Source organism: Narcine bancroftii, chromosome 8 (assembly GCF_036971445.1).
Source record: "Narcine bancroftii isolate sNarBan1 chromosome 8, sNarBan1.hap1, whole genome shotgun sequence".
Lineage (NCBI taxonomy): Eukaryota > Metazoa > Chordata > Chondrichthyes > Torpediniformes > Narcinidae > Narcine > Narcine bancroftii.
In genome coordinates this window covers 101046254-101070213 of record NC_091476.1, presented here as the reverse complement: position 1 = coordinate 101070213, position 23960 = coordinate 101046254, and the positions used below count along the sequence as shown (strand labels likewise).

At 42.9% G+C, this 23960-nt stretch overlaps 1 protein-coding gene across 1 annotated transcript in view; it reads left to right on the top strand.

Moving 5' to 3' along the window:
* The window catches only part of igsf9bb (immunoglobulin superfamily, member 9Bb), a 390832-nt gene that overhangs the window by 278521 nt on the left and 88351 nt on the right, over window positions 1–23960 (top strand). Inside the window, exon 7 of the mRNA XM_069896285.1 lies at window positions 15009–15154. Coding sequence (XP_069752386.1) covers window positions 15009–15154 — 146 coding nt within the window. The remainder of the gene's footprint in view (window positions 1–15008; window positions 15155–23960) is intronic.

Genomic DNA, 23960 nt, shown 5'->3' with positions numbered 1-23960 from the left:
ACGAGCAGCACAATGTCTTTCTGGACCTACTGAGACTATTCCACAACACAAGTAGTTTGAATCTTTAATCTCTGATTTACATCAGAATGGTCAGAAGTATGCTTTACACAATGGCATCCTTAAATATTCACTTGATACCAGGACAATGATTCATCATGGCTCACAAGAATCGTTCATAGAGTTCCCACTTTGTTTTGGCATTGACATAATTTGTCCCAGAAATATTAAGTAGCCTGATTTCATAAATGACAAGATAGAATTAAGAGGATAAAATAACTTGGGTAGATTTCTTGATCTACCCAAAAATATTGAATGAATTAAATATTAGTTGGTGTAATGGAAGTAATGTGCTATAATTACTTTTTTGTGAAAATCTATCAAGCACAATATAACAGAATACAATTAAAATTGAATGATGGCTGGGAAGGAGTGGCTTGATCATAAAATGCATAACATTCCTCAGTTAGCTAATAAAGGTTCTTAATTACACATTTAAGAAGTGTTCGTGGTTGTTCAGCTTTAGGAAGTGGCCAATTCCTGGAATGAGGAGCTTGTTGAATTGCACCATCTGTTTCATATCTGATATATAGCAGAACTGCAATTGCTTCCTATATAAAAGTGAAATTACTATGTGCAACATTTCACTGAATATTATGACAAAAAAGTAGTTCATTTGCTTTTATAGCTCATACTCTTACAATTCATCATAAGAGCTTTCCTTTTCATTGCATACCAGCAAAGGAAGACTTAAAAATTGATAAAGAGCAGGATAGAACATGAAATTAAACTGGCAAAGAACATTAAAAAATGAACTGTGAATCTTCTAAACCTTCTCCATTAACAATGGCGTGAAGCAAGGCTGTGTTCTCGCACCAACCCTCTTTTCAATCTTCTTCAGCATGATGCTGAAACAAGCCATGAAAGACCTTAACAATGAAGATGCTGTTTACATCCGGTACCGCACGGATGGCAGTCTCTTCAATCTGAGGCGCCTGCAAGCTCACACCAATACACAAGAGCAACGTGTCCGTGAACTACTCTTTGCAGACGATGCCGCTTTAGTTGCCCATTCAGAGCCAGCTCTTCAGTGCTTGACGTCCTGTTTTGCGGAAACTGCCAAAATGTTTGGCCTGGAAGTCAGCCTGAAGAAAACTGAGGTCCTCCATCAGCCAGCTCCCCACCATGACTACCAGCCCCCCCACATCTCCATCGGGCACACAAACCTCAAAACGGTCAACCAGTTTACCTATCTCGGCTGCACCATTTCATCGGATTCAAGGATCGACAATGAGATAGACAACAGACTCGCCAAGGCAAATAGCGCCTTTGGAAGACTACACAAAAGAGTCTGGAAAAACAACCAACTGAAAAACCTCACAAAGATTAGCGTATACAGAGCCGTTGTCATACCCACACTCCTGTTCGGCTCCGAATCGTGGGTCCTCTACCGGCATCACCTACGGCTCCTAGAACGCTTCCACCAGCGTTGTCTCCGCTCCATCCTCAACATTCATTAGAGCGACTTCATCTCCAACATCGAAGTACTCGAGATGGCAGAGGCCGACAGCATCGAATCCACGCTGCTGAAGATCCACGTCTCCAGAATGGAGGTCCATCGCCTTCCCAAGATCGTGTTATATGGTGAGCTCTGCACTGGCCACCGTGACAGAGGTGCACCAAAGAAGAGGTACAAGGACTGCCTAAAGAAATCTCTTGGTGCCTGCCCCATTGACCACCGCCAGTGGGCTGATATCGCCTCAAACCGTGCATCTTGGCCCCTCACAGTTCGGCGGGCAGCAACCTCCTTTGAAGAAGACCGCAGAGCCCACCTCACTGACAAAAGACAAAGGAGGAAAAACCCAACACCCAACCCCAACCAACCAATTTTCCCTTGCAACCGCTGCAACTGTGTCTACCTGTCCCGCATCGGACTTGTCAGTCACAAACGAGCCTGCAGCTGACGTGGACACTACCCCTTCATAAATCTTTGTCTGCGAAGCCAAGCCAAAGAGAGAAGAGAGAGTATCTTCAAAAGAATCATTGGACCCAGAAGTGAAGATTAAAAACAAACAGCAGATGCTGGAAACGTAAAACAAAACCATTAACTCTATTTCTCTTCACACTGATGCAACTTTTCCTGCTGAGTATTTCCAGCATTTTTAGTTTTTGTTGTGAACAGGATAGACCAGACTTAGCATGGATTTATGAAACCAAAGTCTACTGGAATCTTGGAGAACATGATCAGTGGGTAGAATGGATCGGGGGCGGAGGGGGGGGGTCTAATGAGGTGTCACAGAGAAATACAGCACAACTCAACCCTTCAGCCCATAAAATCCATGCTATGTAATTAGGATTTTAACTAGATTTAATTAACCAGAGCCTGACAAGGCCCATAACCACATAACAATTAAAAGGTATCCTTTTGAACTAAAGTTGCTAAATGGGCTCCTTTTGGTTTAGTGACTTCTGTATTGGCTAATATGGAACAAGCCACATAACAACAAAGTGCCATGTTTGATACCTGGTCTGGAAGTCCTAAATGGAGGGAGGAACTCAGCCATGGTCCCTGCTAGGACTACATTGACTTGGCCAATGCTTTTTTTTTAAGAGATTAGATGAGAACTGCTACAGAGTTATTTTGGCTCTTACCCTTCATTACTTAAATTATCTTGCTGAAAAGAAGTCCATTTAAATGGGATCCCAGAAATCTGGCTGCACTTGTGGCAACATTGTCCTAGTTTACTAATTCTAACAGAATTAGTTCTAACAGAACTAATTTTATGAAAACTCCCGACTGAAGGTGCAGCAAACAGTTACTCAAACTATTTGAAGAGAAAACATTGTGATCCAAAGCTGGAATCAGCGAAAGGGAACTTTTCAATAAAATTGGTTTTATTATAAAATCAGTGGGAAGGGAAAGTTTTGGTAACTTCAAAGAACAATGAGTCTGGACACAGGAAGGATCTTTATTAAATCACAGTACAATCAGTTATATCAGAGTTAACACAACCGAAACTAGCAAATGTGTCCAGACTTATACAATACACTACCTGCTGTTCCTTGTCTAACTTGACCACAGCTCCAATACTATCTAACAGCCCCAATCCCTGTATAATGCTCACTGTCACATTTGTGGCCCGAAATGTGAAGTTAATAAAACATTAAACACAAGTTTTATCAGGTAAACTTCTCAGTGGCTTTATTCTCCTGTTTCCTTTGTTCTCCTGCTTGTGTTCTTATCTCTCTCTCATACCACGTGACTTCCGGTACATCTCATACATATTCATTATCATGACACTCACCTTATCAATGAATCCTCCAGCACTGTCCACAGTTCAAGGCCTGGAGTGGAGCAGGGTTTCTCAGGACCAAAGTAAAAGAGCTACTGCATGTGGTGGACTTTATAGTAGAGTAAGCTGGACGATCTGGCCCAGGTAATCACGAGGTATAAGGAGGCCAACAGTCAAATGTCCACCCTTTATTGGCTGGTGATGTGATTTCTGACTAGGCTCCAGACGGAGAGGTTATGTGACCCTCCACAATCCACATTCCCGCCAGGTTGCAGGTGGAGAGATCACCTGACGATCCACTCTACATTCCAACCCTCGGAAGTCGCATCACTCGCCAATCATTAAAATACAAGTTAAATAGCTTATTACAAAAAAGAAATGAATACAAAAGCCAAATACATTTGTTACAGTGCATGTGCCTGGTGAATGATCAGCTAGGTACAACAGAAAGGTGAAAGTATTGTTTCAGAAAATGACAACGGCCTACCAACTCCCCATAGACCAAAAGGGTAATTTTTCTCACCATGGAGTGTCATGTCGTGGAACTGGACCCTTATCTTATTTTTATAGTCATTGAATCTCCTATGTGATTTCGCCAACTTGCCTGTGATGTGTGCGCAGCGTGTCTCACTGCCATCAGCACTGGTACAACCTTCGTCTGTGAGCAGGTAGTGTAAGGTCATCCGGCTTTCCCTTAATCCTAAGAACCATAGCTCTTCCTTTGGCCAATGTTTCCACTTCAGAATCAGAATTTCTTGTAATGAAATGCAGTGTTTTGTGGAATCGTCATCGTGCAAAAACATTCCTATTATAACCATCTTATGACATTACCATAAATTAAAAATAAAAATAGCATTGCACAAAAAGTAAGGCAGTGTCTGGTTCATTGATTATTCAGGAATCTGATGGCAGTGGGGAAGAAGCTGTCCTTGTGCCGCTGAGTGCTCATCTTTAAGCTCATGTAACTTTTCCCCACTGGTAGCAGAGTGAAGAGGGCATGGCCTGGGCGGTAGGGATCTTTGAGGATAGAGGCTGGTTTTTTAAGACGCTGCCTTATATAGATGTCCTCGATGGAGTGAAGTCTGGTTCTTGTGATGTAGCAGGCTGAGTTAACAATTATCTGGGGTTTATTCTTGTCTTGAAAGTTGGTGCCTCCATTCCTTGCAGTGATTCAACCAGGCAGAATGCTCTCCGTGGTAGACCTTTAGAAGTTCTCGAGAATTTTCAGTGACATACTGAATTGCCTAAGACACCTCACAAAGTATAGCCTCTGGCAAGCCTTCTTTTTTGATCGCATCAAATACTCGGAGATGTTGATACCCAGGAATTTGAAGTTCTTGACTCTCCGCTACTGAGCCCTCGATGAGGGTTGGGCCACGTTCCCCTGACACCTCCTGAAGTCCACAATCATCTCCTTGGTTTTGCCGAAGTTGAGCGCAAGGTTGTTGTTGTTACACCATTCAACGAGCTGATCTATCTCCTTTCTGTACATTTCCTCATTGCCATTTGTGATTCTACTGACAACTGTGGTGTCCTCGGCAAACTTGTAGATTGCATTGGAAGTGTGTCTGGCCCCACAATCATGGTGGTATAATGAGTAGAGCAGTGGGCTAAGCACACATCCTTGGGGTGTACCTGTATTGATAATCATTGAGGAGGAGACGTTGTTTCCAATTCATACTGACTGGTCTTCTGATGAGAATGCCAAGGATCCAGTTGTAGAGTGGGGTGGTGTGAATCGAGGCCTAGAACTTGTAGCTTTTTGACCAGCACTGAGTGAATAATGGTATTGAAGGCCGAGCTGTGGTCGATGAAAAGCAGCTGTATGTATGAATTGCTGTTTTTGAGGTGATCCAGAGCTGAGTAGAGAGCCAGCGATATTGCATCTGGTGTGGAGCGATGGTGATGAAAGGCGAATCGCAGTGGGTCCAGATCTTTACTTAAGCACGTGTTAATTCTGGCCACGACCAGCCTCTCAGATTCAGATTTCACATTTATTGTCAGAGTACATATATGATACCTGCTGCTTTGCCACTTTTCAGTTGTTCGATTGCCTTATATGTCTCATCCAGGGTGGGAACCTCATCCAGCTCTAGCCTTAGGGGCTGTTGAGGGAGCTGGAGCAGGGCGGAATCTTGGACTGAGCGGTTGGTACTGAAAAGAGATTGGAAGTGTTCTGACCATCGGTTGAGGATGGAGATCTTGTCGCTGAGGAGGACTTTGCCGTCTGAGCTGCGCAGCGGGCTTTGGACTTGGGGTGAGGGGCCGTACACAGCCTTTAGAGCCTCGTAGAAACCCCTGAAGTCGCCAATGTCCGCGCTGAGCTGGGTTCGTTTGGCGAGGCTAGTCCACCACTCATTTTGGATCTCCCGGAGTTTGCGCTGAAGATGGCTGCATGCGCGACGGAAGGCTTGTTTCTTCTCTGGACAGGACGGCTTTGTAAGGTGAGCCTGGTGGGCAGCTCGCTTCTTTGCCAGCAGCTCCTGGATTTCCTGGCTGTTTTCGTCAAACCAGTCCTTGTTTTTCCTGGAGGAGAAGCCCAGTACCTCTTCAGTGGATTGCAGTATGGTAGTCTTCAACTGATCCCAGAGGGTTTCAGGGGACGGGTCCGTGAGGCGGGTTGCAACGTCGAGCTTTGCTTTGAGGTTTGCCTGGAAGTTTCCTCTCACTTCTTCTGACTGCAGTTTTCCAACATTGAACCTCTTTCTGGGGGCTTTATTGTTCCTGGGCTTTGGCTTGAAGTGAAGGTTGAGCTTGCAGCGAACCAGCCGGTGGTCAGTGTGGCATTCCGCGCTAGGCATGACCCTGGTGTGGAGCACATCTTGTTTGTCACTTTCTCGCACCAGGATGTAGTCCAGGAGGTGCCAGTGTTTGGATCGGGGATGCATCCAGGTGGTCTTAAGGCTGTCCCTCTGCTGAAAAAGGGTGTTTGTAATGACAAGCCGCTGTTCTGCGCAGAGCTCCAACAGGAGGCGCCCATTGTCGTTGCACTTGCCGACGCCATGCTTGCCCAGGATTCCTGGCCAGGTTTCTGAGTCTTTGCCGACACGAGCGTTGAAGTCGCCCAGGATGACAACCTTGTCGGCTGTAGGGGTACGTTGGATGAGGTTGCGCAGGTCGGTGTAGAACTTGTTCTTTTCTGCTGGTTCCGCCTGGAGGGTTGGAGCATAGACACTGATGAGGGTGATGTGACGCTTGTTTTGAAGTGGGAGTCGCATGGACATGATTCGGTTCGAGAGGCCTGTCGGAAGGTTTTCGAGTTTGGAGGCAATGAAGCTCTTGACCATGAAGCCTACACCAGATAGGCGTCGTTCATCCGAAGGCTTGCCAGACCAGTAGAGTGTGTAGCCCGCGCCGCGTTCTTGGAAGCTGCCTACATCTGCCAGGCGGACTTCACTGAGAGCGGCTATGTCGATGTCAAGTCTGAGGAGTTCATGTGCAATGAGGGCAGACCGACGTTCAGGTCGATGGCTGTCAGTCTTGAAAGACCCCAACAATGAAGACGCTGTTTACATCCGGTACCGCACGGATGGCAGTCTCTTCAATCTGAGGCGCCTGCAAGCTCACACCAAGACACAAGAGAAACTTGTCCGTGAACTACTCTTTGCAGATGATGCCGCTTTAGTTGCCCATTCAGAGCCAGCTCTTCAGCGCTTGACGTCCTGCTTTGCGGAAACTGCCAAAATGTTTGGCCTGGAAGTCAGCCTGAAGAAAACTGAGGTCCTCCATCAGCCAGCTCCCCACCATGACTACCAGCCCCCCCACATCTCCATCGGGCACACAAAACTCAAAACGGTCAACCAGTTTACCTATCTCGGCTGCACCATTTCATCAGATGCAAGGATCGACAATGAGATAGACAACAGACTCGCCAAGGCAAATAGCGCCTTTGGAAGACTACACAAAAGAGTCTGGAAAAACAACCAACTGAAAAACCTCACAAAGATAAGCGTATACAGAGCCGTTGTCATACCCACACTCCTGTTCGGCTCCGAATCATGGGTCCTCTACCGGCACCACCTACGGCTCCTAGAACGCTTCCACCAGCGTTGTCTCCGCTCCATCCTCAACATCCATTGGAGCGCTCACACCCCTAACGTCGAGGTACTCGAGATGGCAGAGGTCGACAGCATCGAGTCCACGCTGCTGAAGATCCAGCTGCGCTGGATGGGTCACGTCTCCAGAATGGAGGACCATCGCCTTCCCAAGATCGTATTATATGGCGAGCTCTCCACTGGCCACCGTGACAGAGATGCACCAAAGAAAAGGTACAAGGACTGCCTAAAGAAATCTCTTGGTGCCTGCCACATTGACCACCGCCAGTGGGCTGATAACGCCTCAAACCGTGCATCTTGGCGCCTCACAGTTTGGCGGGCAGCAGCCTCCTTTGAAGAAGACCGCAGAGCCCACCTCACTGACAAAAGGCAAAGGAGGAAAAACCCAACACCCAACCCCAGCCAACCAATTTTCCCTTGCAACCGCTGCAATCGTGTCTGCCTGTCCCGCATCGGACTGGTCAGCCACAAACGAGCCTGCAGCTGACGTGGACTTTTTACCCCCTCCATAAATCTTCGTCCGCGAAGCCAAGCCAAAGAAAAAAAAAAAAACATATATGATAACACATACAACCCTGAGATTCCTTTTTCCTTTGTGGATGTAGCAGAATTACCGCTAATTGGAGTGCAAAAATGAACTGCACACGGCGTGAACATGTAAACAGTCAAAGAACTGCAAACAGATAATGAATGTTAACAAACTGCAATACAGGAAGAGCAAAAAAAATCAATAAAATGCTCAAGTAAGAGTCCTGTAATTAGTTCCTGATGGAGTTTGTTGTTGAGGAGTCTGATGTTAGAGGAGTAGCAGCTGTTCTGGAATCTGGTGGTGTGAGTTTTGTGACACCTATGCCTCTTTCCTGATGGCAGCAGCGAGAATAGAGTATGTGCTGGGTGGTGAGGGTCTTTGATGGGTGCTGCTGCTTTTCAACAGCAGCATTCCCTGTAGATGTACCCAATAGTGGGGAGGGGGTTACCTGTAATGTCTTGGGCTGTGTCCACACCCTTTTGGAGGGCTTTACGCTCAGGGGCATTAGTGTTCCCATACCAGATTATGATGTAGCCAGACAGCACACTTTCCATCACACATCTGTAGAAATTTGCCAGTAGTTCTGGTGTCATACCAAACCTCCACAAACTCCTGAGGAAGTAGAGGCCCTGACATGCTTTCTTCTCAATGTCATTGATGTGTTGGGGCCAGGAAAGATCCTCTGAGATAATGACTCCCAAAATCCTAAATTTGCTCACCTTCTCCACCTCTGATCCCTCAATGCTCACTGGATTGTTGCACCTCTGGCTTTCTTTTCCTGAAGTCAACAATCAGCCTCTTAGTTTTGGTGACATTGAGTGCCACGTTGTTGTTAGTGCACTGTTCAGCCAAGTTTTCAATCTCCTTCCTGTGTGCTGACTCATCACCTTTCTTTACACAAGCCACTACCATGGAATTTTGTAGATGGTGTTATTGTAGTACCGAGCTACCTAGTTGCAGGTGTTAAGTGAGTAGAGCAAGGAGCTAAGAACACAGCCCTGTGATGCTCTGGCACTGATGGAGATTGCGAAGGAGATGTTCTTACCAATCTTTGCTGATTAATGGTCTGAAGGTGAGGAAATCCATTATCCAATTATGCAGTGGGGTGTTAACTCCCAAGTCTTGGAGTTTGCTGATCAGTTTCGAGGGGATGATGGTGTTAAATGCCAAACTGTAGTTGATAAAGAACATCCTGATGTATGCATCTTTGCTGTCCAGATGTTCCAGGGTTTTGTGTAGGGCCAGTGAGATGACATCTGCCATAGACCTGTTACCACGACAGGTGAACTGGAATGGATCCATGTCACCGCTCAGACAAGAACTGATATGCTTCTTTACCAGGCTTTCAAAACACCTCATCACCGTTGATGTAAGTGATACTGGTCAATAGCCATTAAGGCAGGCTACTGCACTCTTCTTGGGCTCCGGTATGATTAACACCTCTTTGAAACAGGTGGGTGCCAAGCCCTGCTGGAGTGAGATATTGAAGATATCCGTAAATACCTCTGTAAGTTGATCCACACAGATTTTCGAACTCGGCCAAGAACTCTATCCGGGCTGGATGCTTTCCTCGAATTCACTCTGCTGAAGGCAGCATGCATGTCATCCTCAGATAAGGACAGGTTGGGATCGTCTGGATGTGGGGATGCAGAGGCGTGGTTCTTTGCTGTTACTGTCATCAAATCAGGCTTAGAAGGCATTAAGTTCCTCTGAGAGAGAAGCTTTGCCATTAGTTATTTTATGGGATTTGGGTTTGTAACAGGTTATGGCATTCATGCCTTGCCACAGCCATCCGGTGTCCATTGTTGTTTCCATTTTCTTCTGGAATGTCCACTTTTTACACATTTCATCACGGTAGAAGTTAATGCTACTGGACGGTAGTCATTTAGGCAGCTCACACTGTTCTTCTTGGGTACGGGGGTGATTGATCCCATTTTGAAGCAGGGGGGATCCTTTGACTGCAGCAATGAGAGGTTGAAATGTCCATAAACACACCGGCTAGTTGATTGGCGCAGATTTTCAGTACCCTGCCAAGTACACGGTGAGGGCTTGACGCCTGGTGAGAGTTCACCCTCTTGAATGATTTTCTAATATCGTCCTCAGAAACAGATATCTTAGGGTCTTCATCCTTTTCAGGGATTCTTCTCAAAGCAGGAAAGATGTTCAGCTCCTCAGGTAATGAAGGATCACAGCCATCTATAGTGTTCGCCCTCGCTTTGCAGGCAGTAATGGCCAGAACTCCATGCCATTAGCAGTTGTGTATTTGTTTCTGTCTCTAGTTTCCACCAGAATTGCCACTTTGCATCAGGGATGGCCTTCAGCAGGGTGTACCTGGACTTCTTGTAAAGATCCCAATCCATGGCCTTAAACACTTTTGTCCTCATCTTCATCAAGTTGCAAATTCTCTTGATTCATCCAGGGCTTCTGGTTGGTATGTGTGCATGGACACATACTCGTCCACGCAGGTCTTGAAGAAGTCAGTGACACCTGTTACATATTCATTCAAGTCTATGGATGAGTTCTTGAATATGTTTGAATCCACCGGTTCAAAGCAGTCCTGCAGATGTTCCTCCACCTCCCACTTCCTCACTGGTGCTATGGTCCTCAGTTTCTGCTTGTACAGGAGTAAAAGTACAGCTAGGTGATCAGATTTGGCAAAATGCGGTTGTAGTATGGCGTTCTTCGTGGTGGTGTAGCAGTGGTCAAGTTTGTTAGTTTCCCTGCTCTCGCATGTGATGTGCTGGTGCTCGTTTGTTCAAGTTGGCCTGATTGAAGTTTCCCACAATGATCGGGAAAGCATCCGGATGTGCTGTTAATCACAGTGCTCAGCCCCTCCAGTTCGAGCCTGATGTTAGCCTGGGGTGAAATTAACACTGAGACCAGGATGATGACGGTGAACCCCTTTGGCAGGTAGAATGGGCGACATTCCAGGTTGGGGAAACAGGACTGGGACATGACCTTCATGTCTCTTCACCACGATGAATTGATGATGACACACATGCTGCCTCTCCTGGTTCTTCCAGATGTCAGTGTTCGAGCAGCGTGATGGAGGGTGTAGCCCTTGGGCTGCAGTGCTGTGTCCAGAATGTCTGCGTTTAGCCATGTTTCTGTAAAGCACATCACGCAGCACGCCCTGATGACTCTCTGATGTTGAAGTTTGGCTTGGAGTTCATCAGGTTTGTTCTCCAAGGATTGCATGTTGACCAGGAGGATGGTAGGGAGCGGAAGCCTCAGATCCCAGCATCTCAGGATAACCTGTAGCAAACCCCACCTCTATGTCCATGTAGTCAGGTCTTCTTTACCTCGCCCATGGGTCCACTGCTGGTAGTTCCCTCGGTGTTTAAATGGTCCATGCGCTGTCCCTTTAAATCCTTTGCAATGTTTAAATGTGCTGAGTGTCTGCTGCTTGCAACTCCTGTGAAGTTTAAATGGCCCAAGATCACTGGCTGTTTAAAACTCCCACGGTGTTGTTGTACTTGCCAGACTGACAGCTGTTTAAAGGTCCCGCAGCCCGATGGAGATTGCCGATTCCGAGGTCTGCCAGAGATCTCAGGACATCCTTGTTAACAGGCAAGTTTGTTTTTGAAGCTCTGATTCTTTTGTTGTATTTTAATTGTTCTGATTGGGAATATTTGATAATTCCCATCAGGTCAAATTTTTATTTAGGACAAATACAAAAAGGTAACCATTCAAGAAGATGCTGTTGAATAAAGAAAAATCCAATTTTGGAAACAAAAACCTGGGGATAGTTTCAAAGTGATGGTGGTCGTTTAAATTAAAAGGTAGTTTGGTCTTCATTGGACACTGATTATGATAAACACCATGTTGATTGGCTCACAGTACCATATTTCATCTCTATTAATCCAGTGGGACAAGCTTTGTTACTTAGCTCGTCGAGGTCCTTATTCTAAATCTCACTCATTGTCCTTCTACAGGTGCCAAACCTTTTATCCGGAATCCTGAAAACTGGCAACCTCTAAAAACCGGCACATTTTTTGGTAGATGACCTTTCACATAATCAATGCCTGAACTCCTATCAATGTTCATTACAAGTGCTTAACCTTTTATCCAGGATGTCAGGACTAGACACCTACTGTTGTTCAGAATCTTCCAGATTTCCCATTCCCTCCCCCCCCCCCCCCCACCCCAGTCCCCATCATCCCTGCCCCTATGGGCACCCTCTTTTACCTTTGGTGGAAAGGTGACTCTCAGCCCCCAGTACCCAGTGGGAGAGAAGCAGGCAGTGGCTGGCTCAAGGTAGGCAGAGTGGTTCCAGCTGTGTGGAGGATTATAGGTAATGAAGACGGCAATTGCTCCAGCATTGAGCCATCACTGTGATCTGGTGCAGTGCTCGGTAAACTCCAGGCTCGGCAGCATTGCACCGCCGCTGCCACATCAGGAGTTAAATTGGTTGGAGGGGGGAAAGGACAGCGCTACACTGCCAGGGTGTGCCTGAGGGCCAGCCCAATGAGCTGGTGAAGCACCTGAAAGCCACCGGCACTCAGCTACACCACCCCAATGGCCCATTCCGGCAGCTCAGCACCTCATGTCCAGCCTTCTGCTCTGAGCAGTTGATGCTAACCACCTTTTTGGATAGGTTCCCGGGCCACCCCATCACCTCCGACCGCCATCTGACTGACGCACTGTTCAAGAGCTCCTGTAAAGTGCACATTGACCCCCCCCCCCTAACCACATGCTTAATTTGGCCTAAGATGCAAAATAGTTTGGCATGGGCCCTGGGGCAGGGGGAGGGGGGATGGATGGACATGCGCCCAGGGAGGGGGGGTGACAGATGGCTGTGGGGGAGGCGGCAATGGAGGGTTGATGGGTGGCCGTGGGAGGGGGGGGGGAGACAGATGGCTAGAGGTGAGGGGGGGGCGATGGATGACTGGGGTGGGGACAGACAGCGGGGGCTAGGAGCAAAACATTTGCTTAAAGGACTGAGATCAAAATGATTCCGAAATCTGGAAGATTCTGGACAACAGTAGGTGTCTAGTCCTGACAGTCCTGGATAAAAGGTTAGGCACTTGTAATGAACATTGATAGAGTTCAGGCATTGATTACGTTAGCCTTAACATTCTTGTTGAAGTTTGCGAATTTGCTTCTGGTTCACGACATTTCAGCGTTTCTTTGTCATCGTTTGCAGTTGCTTATGTATTAGTTGTTTGAAATAAAATTATTGACATTTAACCTGCTGGCAAGGATAAAAATTAGACTATGGTTGAAGCACCAGGTTAAAAACAAACTTTGGATATTATCTCTTTTGATTTCATTCAACGAAAAATCAAGACTGGTTCTATAATAGATTACCATTCCACAACACCAGTTTTACTCCCAAAATTACATAGTGGAAATCTCCTCCAATACCTTTCAACTTGTTGTTAATAATAGAAAGGGTTTCTCCTTCATGGACACTGCCTGACTGATCGAGTTCCCCAGCACTTTGTGTATTTTTAGTTCATCACAAAAGCCTCAGTAGTAATTCTAGTTCATCAGTACAGTTTCAGAAAATTGTGTACAGTAGAATATCCCATCTCTTTGCTTGCTTCTCACTGCTAGAAATTTTCGTAGGAACTTATTGCGTAATTTCTGAGAGTTTTCTCAGAAATGACTAGCATATTGATCGTTTGGTAAGGGAGTTTAAAGCAATATAAGTCACTTCCTAGCTGGTCTGCACCAATCTATCCATAATTTGATGCAAATTGATTCTAAATTCTCCATGTCTATCTAAAACATTTCTAGTGTAAGAAATGGAAATGACCTTCTAGTGGAGTTAGAGGCAGCTCATAAGCTTATGACAAAGGAATTTTATTCTTGTTAAGGGTGGCACATTTAGTGTAGTAAGTGCCAGTGATCCAGTTTTGAATCCGACGCTATCTGTACATTCTTCCCTTGTCTGCGTGAGTTTCCTTCGGGTGCTCCTGTTTCCTTTCCCCCTCCAAAAATGTAGAGGGCTTGTAGTTTAATTGGTCTACTTGGATGGCATGGGCTCGTGAACTGGAAGGGCCTTTTACCGTGCTGTATGTCAAACTTTTACATTTAAATAGATAGATTCTTACTCAACATCTTGTCCTTGCCATATATTAGATCAGAAATATTTAATGCTGCCAGTGTGCTTCAGAATGAAACACGAAAGTCTGCAAATGGTGTGATTGTAATAAAAGCACAAAATTCTAGAGTAACTCAGCAGGTCTCGCAGCTTCCACTGTAGGTGAAGATATGTTATCGATGTTTCTGGCCTGAAGGTATGAGGAAAAGGCAGGCAGATGTCTGAATAAAAAGGATGGAAAGGAGGGAAGAAAGGGCAGGGGGAGAAGAACAAAAGAAGCACTAATCAGACAAAAGGCCATAATTGGACATAGATAGGAGGACAGATGAGAATTGATCGGAGGAAGGGTGGCTCAGTGAATGCACAGCTAGATGATATAGGTAAATGGAAAAAGTGTGCTGCAGAGTGCATTTTCCATTGCTACCTTCCTTTCTTGATAAAATAGCTGATCAATAATTGGAATAATTTGAAATCAATGGACATGAGAATCAGGGAGGCACAGTTGGCGTAACAGTTAGCGTAACACTTTTGCAGTGCTAGTGATTGGGACCGAACCTGGGTTCGAATCCCGCGCTGTCTGTAAGGAGTTTGTATACTCTCTCCGTATCTATGTGGATTTTCTCTGGGGCTCCAATTTCCTCCCACCTTTCAAAAACATACTGGGGTGTAGGTTAATGGGGTGTAAATTGGGCAGCATGTACTCACTGGGTCAAATTAGCCTGTTACAGTGCTCTATGTCTAAATTTAAAAACAATTTTTTTTAATATTATGCATCATTTAAGGGTGCTATAAGATGGCAATTTTGTAGTTCAAATTATCTTTAATTATCATGGTAATTTACAAATATACAAACATACTCTCAATACCAAGAGTACGTAAAACAGCCAAGTAGATTCCAGGTCAGCAGTCTCTATCCAGACATCATTTATCAATGCTCAGTAACTTCTTCAACGGTACTCTCTCCTTTAATGTCATCAAGTGGACAGATACACTGTACATGTCACTTCCTGTAATTGTTTGCTTGAAATGGGACATTTGATGAGAAAGAATTGTGATGTTATTTTGTTCCTCTTTGTCTCTAACAGTGACCTGAATCTGAGGGTGCGGATTTTCGTTGATGGAATGTTGATCATCTTCCGAGTCAAGCCTGAGGATGCTGGGAAGTACACCTGCATACCTAGCAACAGTTTTGGGCATTCTCCTTCAGCCTCAAGTTACTTGACAGTTCAGTGTGAGTGTCATCTTTAAAACCCAGAGGATAGGAGCAGGAGAAGGCCATTCAGCCCTTTGAGTCTGCTCCACCATTCAGCATAATCATGGCTGACTCTAGGTCTTCAATACTCCATTTCTGTTTTCTCTCCATACCCATTGATCCCATTAGCCAATATGGCCATATCAAATTTTCTTCTGAATATATCTTATGAACTGGCTTCAACAAATGGGGTAGGGATTTGTACTTGGATTTTTTTCTTGAATAGTCTTTTCCTTGTGCCAGTACTGAACGTGTTCCCCGATTCTCATGTCCATTGATGGCTTAGCTTTACATTCCAGATCCCTTTATTTTCAGCTCCATATTACTGCAGAGGCAATAGATAGAAGTCAACACAACCACATAGCATTTATTTCACTTGAATAAGTATACTGGGCTAGGAAGTTAAACAGGAAATTTCTTGCAATTGCATCTGACTAATGAGAACATGTTTTACCTTATTTAGATTGCCCCAGAACACAATTGTGTATATTTAAATTAGTTAGAATAATTCATTTTTGAAAATGTGTGCTTAAATTCCTATGGTGTGTCTGTTTTACACTATTGCTCAATGTCAAAATTGGCCTAAATCTGTCGGCAACATGCTATGCAGCATGGTACAGGAATGATTAAGTTACTGGACTAGTATCCAGAGACTTTGACTAATGATCTGAAGATGTGAGTTCAAAACCCACCATGGCAGCTGTGGAATTAAAATTCAGGTAGTTAAATAAATCCATAATAAAAGAAGCAGGAGCATGGAGCTAGCAGATTGTCATAGAAATCCATCTAGCCCATTAACGTCCTTTAGGACAGGAAACCTGTTGCCTTTACCCAATCTGTTGTGGATATCATTCTTGACTCTCAGCAATGTTATCTCGTTAACTGCCCTCTGACCTGGATCAGAAAACGACCTTTTTCAAGGACAGTTAGATTGGTATTATTAAATACTGCCAAATATGGGGTAATCTAAAAGGAGCATTGTCAGGAATCTCACTATCCAAAACTCATTGGCATCATCTCAGATCCATTCTGGGAACTGATAGTACAGGTACACAATCCTTTATCCCGACATCTAAAATCTAGAAAGCTCCAAAATCCAGCAAGTGGGGCGAGAGACCGGCAGCGCAAGTCAGGCGGGCGAGAGACCGGCAGTGCAAGTCGGGCAGGCAGGCGGGGGGGGGGGGCGGGGGGGGTGGTGGTGGGGAGACGGCAGTGCGACTGGGTGGGGGTGGAGGTGGATACAGCAGCACAATTCAGGTGGGCTTAAATCTGGCTTTCCAAAATCTGACATTCAGAACACACTGTGCCCCCAAGGGTTCAGGATAAAAGATTGTGTACCTGTACACCCAGTGTGCCATCTTGCTTAATGGGCCATTCATTTCTTAGAGTGATCTTGATGAATTCCTTGCACAATTTCTGCTTCAGACATTTCTTCCTGCACATACTGCTTGTGCCATAATTTCAAGATGCCATTTAGCACTAGAATTTAATTTTTAGGTATTTACATGGCATTTCTCCTTGTACTTAGCAAGTGTGAAATCTCCAGCAAGTTTTGCTCACGGCCTCAGCCACACTCCCCAGCCCTCAGTGTCCAGTTAAGTTTGGAAAAAAAAATTTTGCTTAACAAGAAACTCTTGCATTGACTTGGTTTGGAGAGAATGGTGAGCTGCCAACAGCAATTACGGTGCCGCCAAATGATCGATATTTTCTCATCGAGGGAACAAAGAATTGTCTCTTTATCAGATAGTCTTGGTCACCAGCATCTAACGTGATGATCAATGATTCCACTTCCTTTAAGGCAGTGGTTCTCAACCTTATTCTTTCCACTCACATACCACTTTAAGTAATCCCGATGCCATGGGTGCTCTGTGATTAGTAAGGGATTGCTTAAGGTGGTATGTGAGTGGGAAGGGAAGGTTGAGAATCACTGCTCTAGACCCAATTGTTACTGAAATATTTTGCGTGAGAAAAATTGTCATTGGTCCATTTCCTTTGGAGTTATGAAACCATGCACATAACGAGTCAATTAGGTACGATTAAAACAGTGGTTTTCAAATTTTTTCTTTCCATCCACATACCACCTTAAGCAATCCCTTACTAATCACGGAGCACCTATGGCATAGGGAATACTTAAAGTGGTATGAGTGGAAAGAAAAAAGATTGAGAACCACAGCTTTTAAGGTCCATAAAGTACAAGAAAGAAACAGAAGCAGGTGGAGGCTACTCGAATCTATTACACAGCCAATAAGATCATGATGGATCCTGTGTATCGACAACTCCGTAGGCCATATCCTCCCAATTCCTTGGCATTCAAAGATGTGATCTCAGCCTTGAATGTACTCAACGAATGCTAATCCCAGACCCTGGAGATAAAAATCCATTGAAGTTATGAACCTCTGTATTTGCATCTGTATGGAACAAAACTTCCATTTTCTCTATGGAGCAGGAGGGAATCTAAATCCTGCTGCAATCTGATAGAACTACTTCCCATCTTATAAGGAATTTATTTAGATTATACAACATGGAACAGTACAGTACAATAAAGGCCATTCAGCCCATAATATCATGCTAGCCCATATAAATTCCTATAAATTTGTCTGTTAATTTTATTTAAGAATATTAAACAAAATGTAACTCCATATCATTTTGCTGCTAGTTTATTTTTCTTCAATGCCTGACCACGACTTAACTTTGACAGGCTGTGTTTCACTTTCTGTATCTAAAATATGTTGAGTGTTCTGGCATGTTCTTGTACCTCGTGATCTTGAGTTCTTAGTTCATGCATTTAAAAACAAATTGTCAGGGTACCAATAAGTTAATTTTAAACTATTAGTAAAAGTGAAATGTTAATACTTCTTCAATTAAGCACATAATGCAATCAATGTTTCTTATTTTCTGAAAATCAAGCCTTGTTTAAAATAATTAGAATGCCTCCCAAGTGTTGAGGCATTGAAGTTATTTATTTCACAGGAAGTTCTCATTTCAGAAAGAATTTTCAGTATATCAATAACATCCAGTAAGAACTATAAATAAAATAGGATTGGGTTATTTCGACCCTAGCTCAGTAAGGTCCTTTGACTGATCTTATACTGTACTTCAGTGCTATGTTGGTTGAGAATTGCAAGATTTGGCTGAAGAAATTAGTTAATTTCTATCTTGAAATGTGACTCTTACTTGAGATCGTGATGACTAGTCTTGGACACCCCAGTCAAGGAAACAGAAAATCTACATCCATCCATTCAAATTCCATGAGGCTTTCCATAAATTTCAATGAGGTCATCTTCCTTTCTTGTAAAATTGAGAGGTTATAGTTTCAGCCAGTTTACTCTTTTCTCATTGGACGAATCTGCCATCCCAGAAATTAATGAATTTTTGTGGAACACCCTCCATTGCAATTATATCCTTTCTTAGATGTAGTGTAAAGACTAGTGCAGAATATTCCAGATGCATACTCACTGGGCTGTATGTAATAGGAGAATGAAGAAAGAGATTTCTATCCCGGCATTCAAATTATTTTGCAATCACTGTATTTGGTTTCCTAATTGGTTGTAATTAAGAAGACAATTAATGTTGACTATACAATTACAATATTCAATAAATTATTTTTTTTAATCTTGTAAAAGGTAAAAAGAACTTGGATTAATTAAAATGAAATCTTTTAATCCTACTCAAAACAATTGAGAAGAGTGAACAACATTTCAGTCTTTGCCCTCTTAATGACAATCCTGAAAATGGTACCAAAGTAATTTTTATACACAACTTGTAAGCACTGCAAAATGGTCAAATTTCATCTTGACTCTGGGCTTGCTACTGGTTCCTTCTTTTCATCTCCAGCATATGAAAGCAGACGAAGTAAAAATTAAAGTGAGGTCTGCTGTAATTTTATTAAATCAGCCTGTTATATTATGAGAGTGTGATTTAAATTGAGGATGCCTTTGAAATTGTGCGAGTACAGCTTCCCTACACTATTCTGAAATGGTCTCTGCATACACAATGGAAACTCATCAATGTTCATCAATTAAGATGAAAAATTTTTCCAGTAACATTTTTCATTTGAATTCTCGCATGAAAGCTACTGGCGGGGATAGGAAGTTATTAATTCCAGGACACCATGCAGCTACCTGGTGTGATATCAGTTATTGAAGGTTTTAATTCCCTTCCACCCCAACAAATTATATTTTATTTTGAGGGAAGGGAACAAATGAATATTTTCAATAATTGACACTGCTAGGAAACAGAATTAATCCATGTTCTTCTCAACTTCTGAAAAGGTAATACTTTCATTCTGTGCAATAGGTGGGAATATGGTTGTGTTTAATTTTGAAATTTCAACATTTGGACGAATCAAGCACACTGAAGTGACCAGAAGCACTAACATTGTTTCTTTCCCCCTTCCCTTCCCTCTATTTTTAATCAGCTAGGTTGGGCACAGGCACTGAACTCAGCCTCAGGTAAAACCATTTACATGTACATTTTTACGTTCAGGTGATTTCACTAGCTTGGCCGGGCTATTACATGGAGTATCGTGCTACAATCAAGTTTTATCAAGTTTGGTGGCTACCAACAGTGCCAATGCTTGAGCTTCCACTTTTTTTTATTAGCTTGACAGCTGTTTTTGAACAACATCTACTCTACTGAGGGGTGAAGAAAATGCTGGCCTACCTTTCACTCAGCCTTCGACATTTCTAATACCAAGTTTGATTGTACAACCATTTGGATGCAAACCATTCAGAAAAGTAATATGATAGGCATTGGAATCTGGTTAATCATTGTTTCGCTTCCACCTATTATTGAGTGTCAAAAAGCAGGGAAACAGGCTCTTATCAAATCCACAGAGCCCATGAACCAATCACGTACAAGAATCCTATATTTATCCCATTTTTATTCTCTCCTCATTCCAAAGACTCCACTGAGATTCTCCCACTCATCTACACTGTAGGGGCCAGTTAACCTATCACTTGAGAAATCGGAAACCAAAGTGTTCAGAGGGAGAATGTGCAAAGTCCACACGTGTGGAAATTTGTAGCCCAGATTCAAGGCTGAAGATGCTTTTGAAAATGCACGTCAGTAAAGAGGTTGGAACATGTTTCTTTTGTCCCTTCCTATCCCAATGCACCCATATTCATTGGATACCTGGTTTGTAGTGGATGAACCTAACAGTTTGTTTCTAATCCATTAAACACTAATGAAGAATATTGAAGGATGCAGAGTATTTATCCTATAACAGTCTGGCATAATAAATATTTATTCAGGCTCTGCTTGAAAAGCCATGCATGTTTTTAGTTGAGAGGGGTAGGATTTGAATTTCATCATAATCTATTGGGGTGGTAGGTATGCATTCAAATGTGCATTTGACAACATTTCCACTCTGATCTGTTATAAGTGAACAGTTAGTGGTATGTGAAACTTCTGAACAAGATGAACCATTTCTTGCTGTAAGTATTTGGAAAAATTACCAAGTGAATTTGGAACCATTCCAAAAGATAGACTATAACTTCCACAATAAAAATAAGCCACTACCGAACCTGAGCTGTGGTTTCTTTCACTGGGTGCAAACATCCTATTTCTGGCCATCACCTTTGCAAATTCAGATGCTCTTTTTCCTTTCCTCTTTGCTATTGCAAGCTGACTTTACCACATTTACTTAGATCCAGCAATTTAATATTAAATGTTAAAAATTGCACTTTGACCAACCTTTATTGTGTAAAGTAGCAGATCGAGTTTGTCGCTATCTGTCATTCAGTGATTTTGTTCCTGCACTTAACCTCAGGTCTTTCACACGCTCGAAAACCTAACTTTGTTAGTATTTGTGAATGCACACAACCAACAAGATAACAAACTTACAATTCACTTTTCAACAGCAAAAATCCAGAACTTCTACCCGAAAGTAAGATTTATTTCATTATTGATAGTTGAATCTTTGGACTGAAACATCAGAGTTTGCCTCAAGAAAGTAATTACATTTCTTAATAGTGTAGAATATAAATAAGTCTCATTAGCTTTAATTCTTGCTCTAAATTGGATAGATATGAGCTGGAGAGACAGAAGTACTGACTGTTACATTTACTGTAATCTCATTACTTCCTCAGCAGGGAGCTGAAAAGTTAAGAGCAGTTTGGCTGGCATCCAAACCCAGTATCTGGAGCTTTATCCCCCTCTAAAGGCTAGGTTTTCTGGATTAAATGCCACTGACTGTCCCCCCTGCCAGCATTATAGTGAGGCTCTGCATGTTTTCTATAACCAAAAATAAAAAGGGAAAATGTCTTTACATAACTAACCTGTATGGAGAGAAGCTTTCTTTCCCTTTTAGACATATTGTCAACTGACCTGTACTAACATTGGATGCAAAACAATGAAATGCCCCACAGCTTACCAAATGACTAACATCAAAACCCTTGAGAATGGCTATTGATTGCCTTCCAATTTCCCATGTGATTAAAAAAGTTATAATATGACATCAAAATTGTACAATGAATGTCTCTGTTGTTAAGTCATCAAGGTTTCATCCCTGGCTGCAGTAACTGAGATACTATAAATTTTAAATAAATTTAAACTTAGACATACAGCACGGTAAAAGCCCATGAGCCTGTGCCCACAAATACTGCAATTAACCAACAACCACTGTATATTTTGAAGGATGGGAGGTAAACTGAGCACCCTACGCAGGCATGGGAAGAACATTCAAACTCCTTGCAGACAGCGGCAGTTTCGAACCAAAATCTCTGGTGCTGTGATAGCCTTGTGCTAACCACCACGCGAACTGTGCTGCACTAAAATGAAAGTGTGCCTTATTGTTGATTAATCAACTGGAATATCAGTAAGAGCACAAGGAGAAAAGACTATAAAATACAAAATAAAGGTAGGGGTTCCATTGTTGTTACGTAATACTACATTAAGAATGTAACATACATAAAATTCTTTAACATTTGTCTTCTGTAAGGCAGACAGAGTCACCACATTGTCCAGCATCCCTCACAGAAACCTACAGCACCTGGTGTTCCTAGGTGGTCTCCCCTCCAAGTACTGATCAGGCCTGTGCCTGCTTAACTTCCAAGATCAGACCATCTCAGACATATTTAGGCTATTAGGCTTCTGTTGAACATCAGTTTACACACTGTCATCTTCAGATGGGTCCTGATATGCCTAGGACAAGCAGAAGAAATATCTGATTCGTTTCAGGAAAATTGCCTCTCCATTTTTAATCTAGTAAATTATAGGTATGACGGTTACTAGACATACATAAAAAAACTCATGGCCCATAAAACTAATTGCAAATTTGGCTATTCTCTTGCTATTGGGTTTGGAAAGCACATGCCTGTTATCTCCTCCTTCATAGATAGAACCCCAGGGTCAAGAATGGCCTGCCCACACTTTCAGAGTAGCTGAAGAGTGTTGTGAGAGATCTGCAGAGACTGAAACCCTTAGTACTTGGTGTAACAGTTGCTTGGGATGTTGCGTTCTCCTTCCATTGTTTTGCATGGCTTCGCCATGCAACCACTATATAGATTCTAGGTGCTCAGTGCCTTCCCTGAGGCTCTTTCTCCATTTTGAGGAGTCATGATCAATGAACATGTTACATTTTTCTCAGGAGACTTTGAGAATATCCTTGAAGCATCAATTCTCTGGAACTCTCCTCCCATAAATGATTTCATTATTCCTGCTTAATTAGAAATTTTCTCAAACTCATAGTTGTAATTGAAAAAAATACATGAAGTGCTTTATGTAATAAAGAGACTTCTGTCTCTTTGAGGATGGAGTCTGCTTTTTAAGACACCGCCTCATGTAGATGTTCTCGATGGTTTGATGCCTGTGATGTCGCAGGCCGAGTTAACAACCCTCTGGAGTTTATTCTTGTCCTGAGAGGTGGCTCCTCCATACCAGGCAGAGATGCAACCAACACAGTAAAAATGACAGCTTAAAGAGAATCAATCAGCTTCAATTTGGGCAAAATGTTGTATTACAACAGATCCTAGAAGTTGTGTTGCTTTGGAGATAGAATAAATATGGTATTCATCAATTAGTCCGAAAGACAATAAAGTTAACTTTATCATTGTGAAATTGTTAGGAACAATCAGCTGGTTTGAAATTACACTAGATTTGATTCTCCATTTAAAGCATAACAAAGTAATATTGGATTGTGCCATGGGTTTCCTGCCAGATGAAAATTGTATTCCATATCTCTCCAAAGTATCGACCATCACCCCTACTGCTACCGATCTCCAACAGGAAGACATAAATGCAATTCTTAATTTTTTTTTGAAGAGCAGAGATTATAATTGCCCTGCAATAATTGACTTGTAATTGTAATTTGTGACAGTAGTTTGACTGTATAATGCGACCTGCTTTGCAATCTTCACTCACAATCTAATGAACTCCCACACATTCACAGCAGCTGCACAGGCATCAAAACATTCATCAAACTCACAGCAGGCACACAATTTATGATATATTTCTTGAACTTTTCCAATCCCCTCCATATGATACACCATAGTAAATCTACAAACTAATATCCCTATATATGCAGTCGAAGAAAGATAAAATGTAAATTCTCAAGATTAACATTTTAGAAATACATTCTACTTTTATCCTTTAATGTGTACAGGTTCTTGTTTCTTATATGACACAGGAGGAGGCCAATCAGTCCACTGAGTTCCTAGGGCATGTATCCCTTTAGTCACATTCATTCCCTCCCTTTTCCCCATTCATTTGCAATTTAGTCTGCCTCACCCATGCCATTAACACCTCTGTTCTCATTTTTTCCCGTCAACCTGTGCAAGTTACAGTC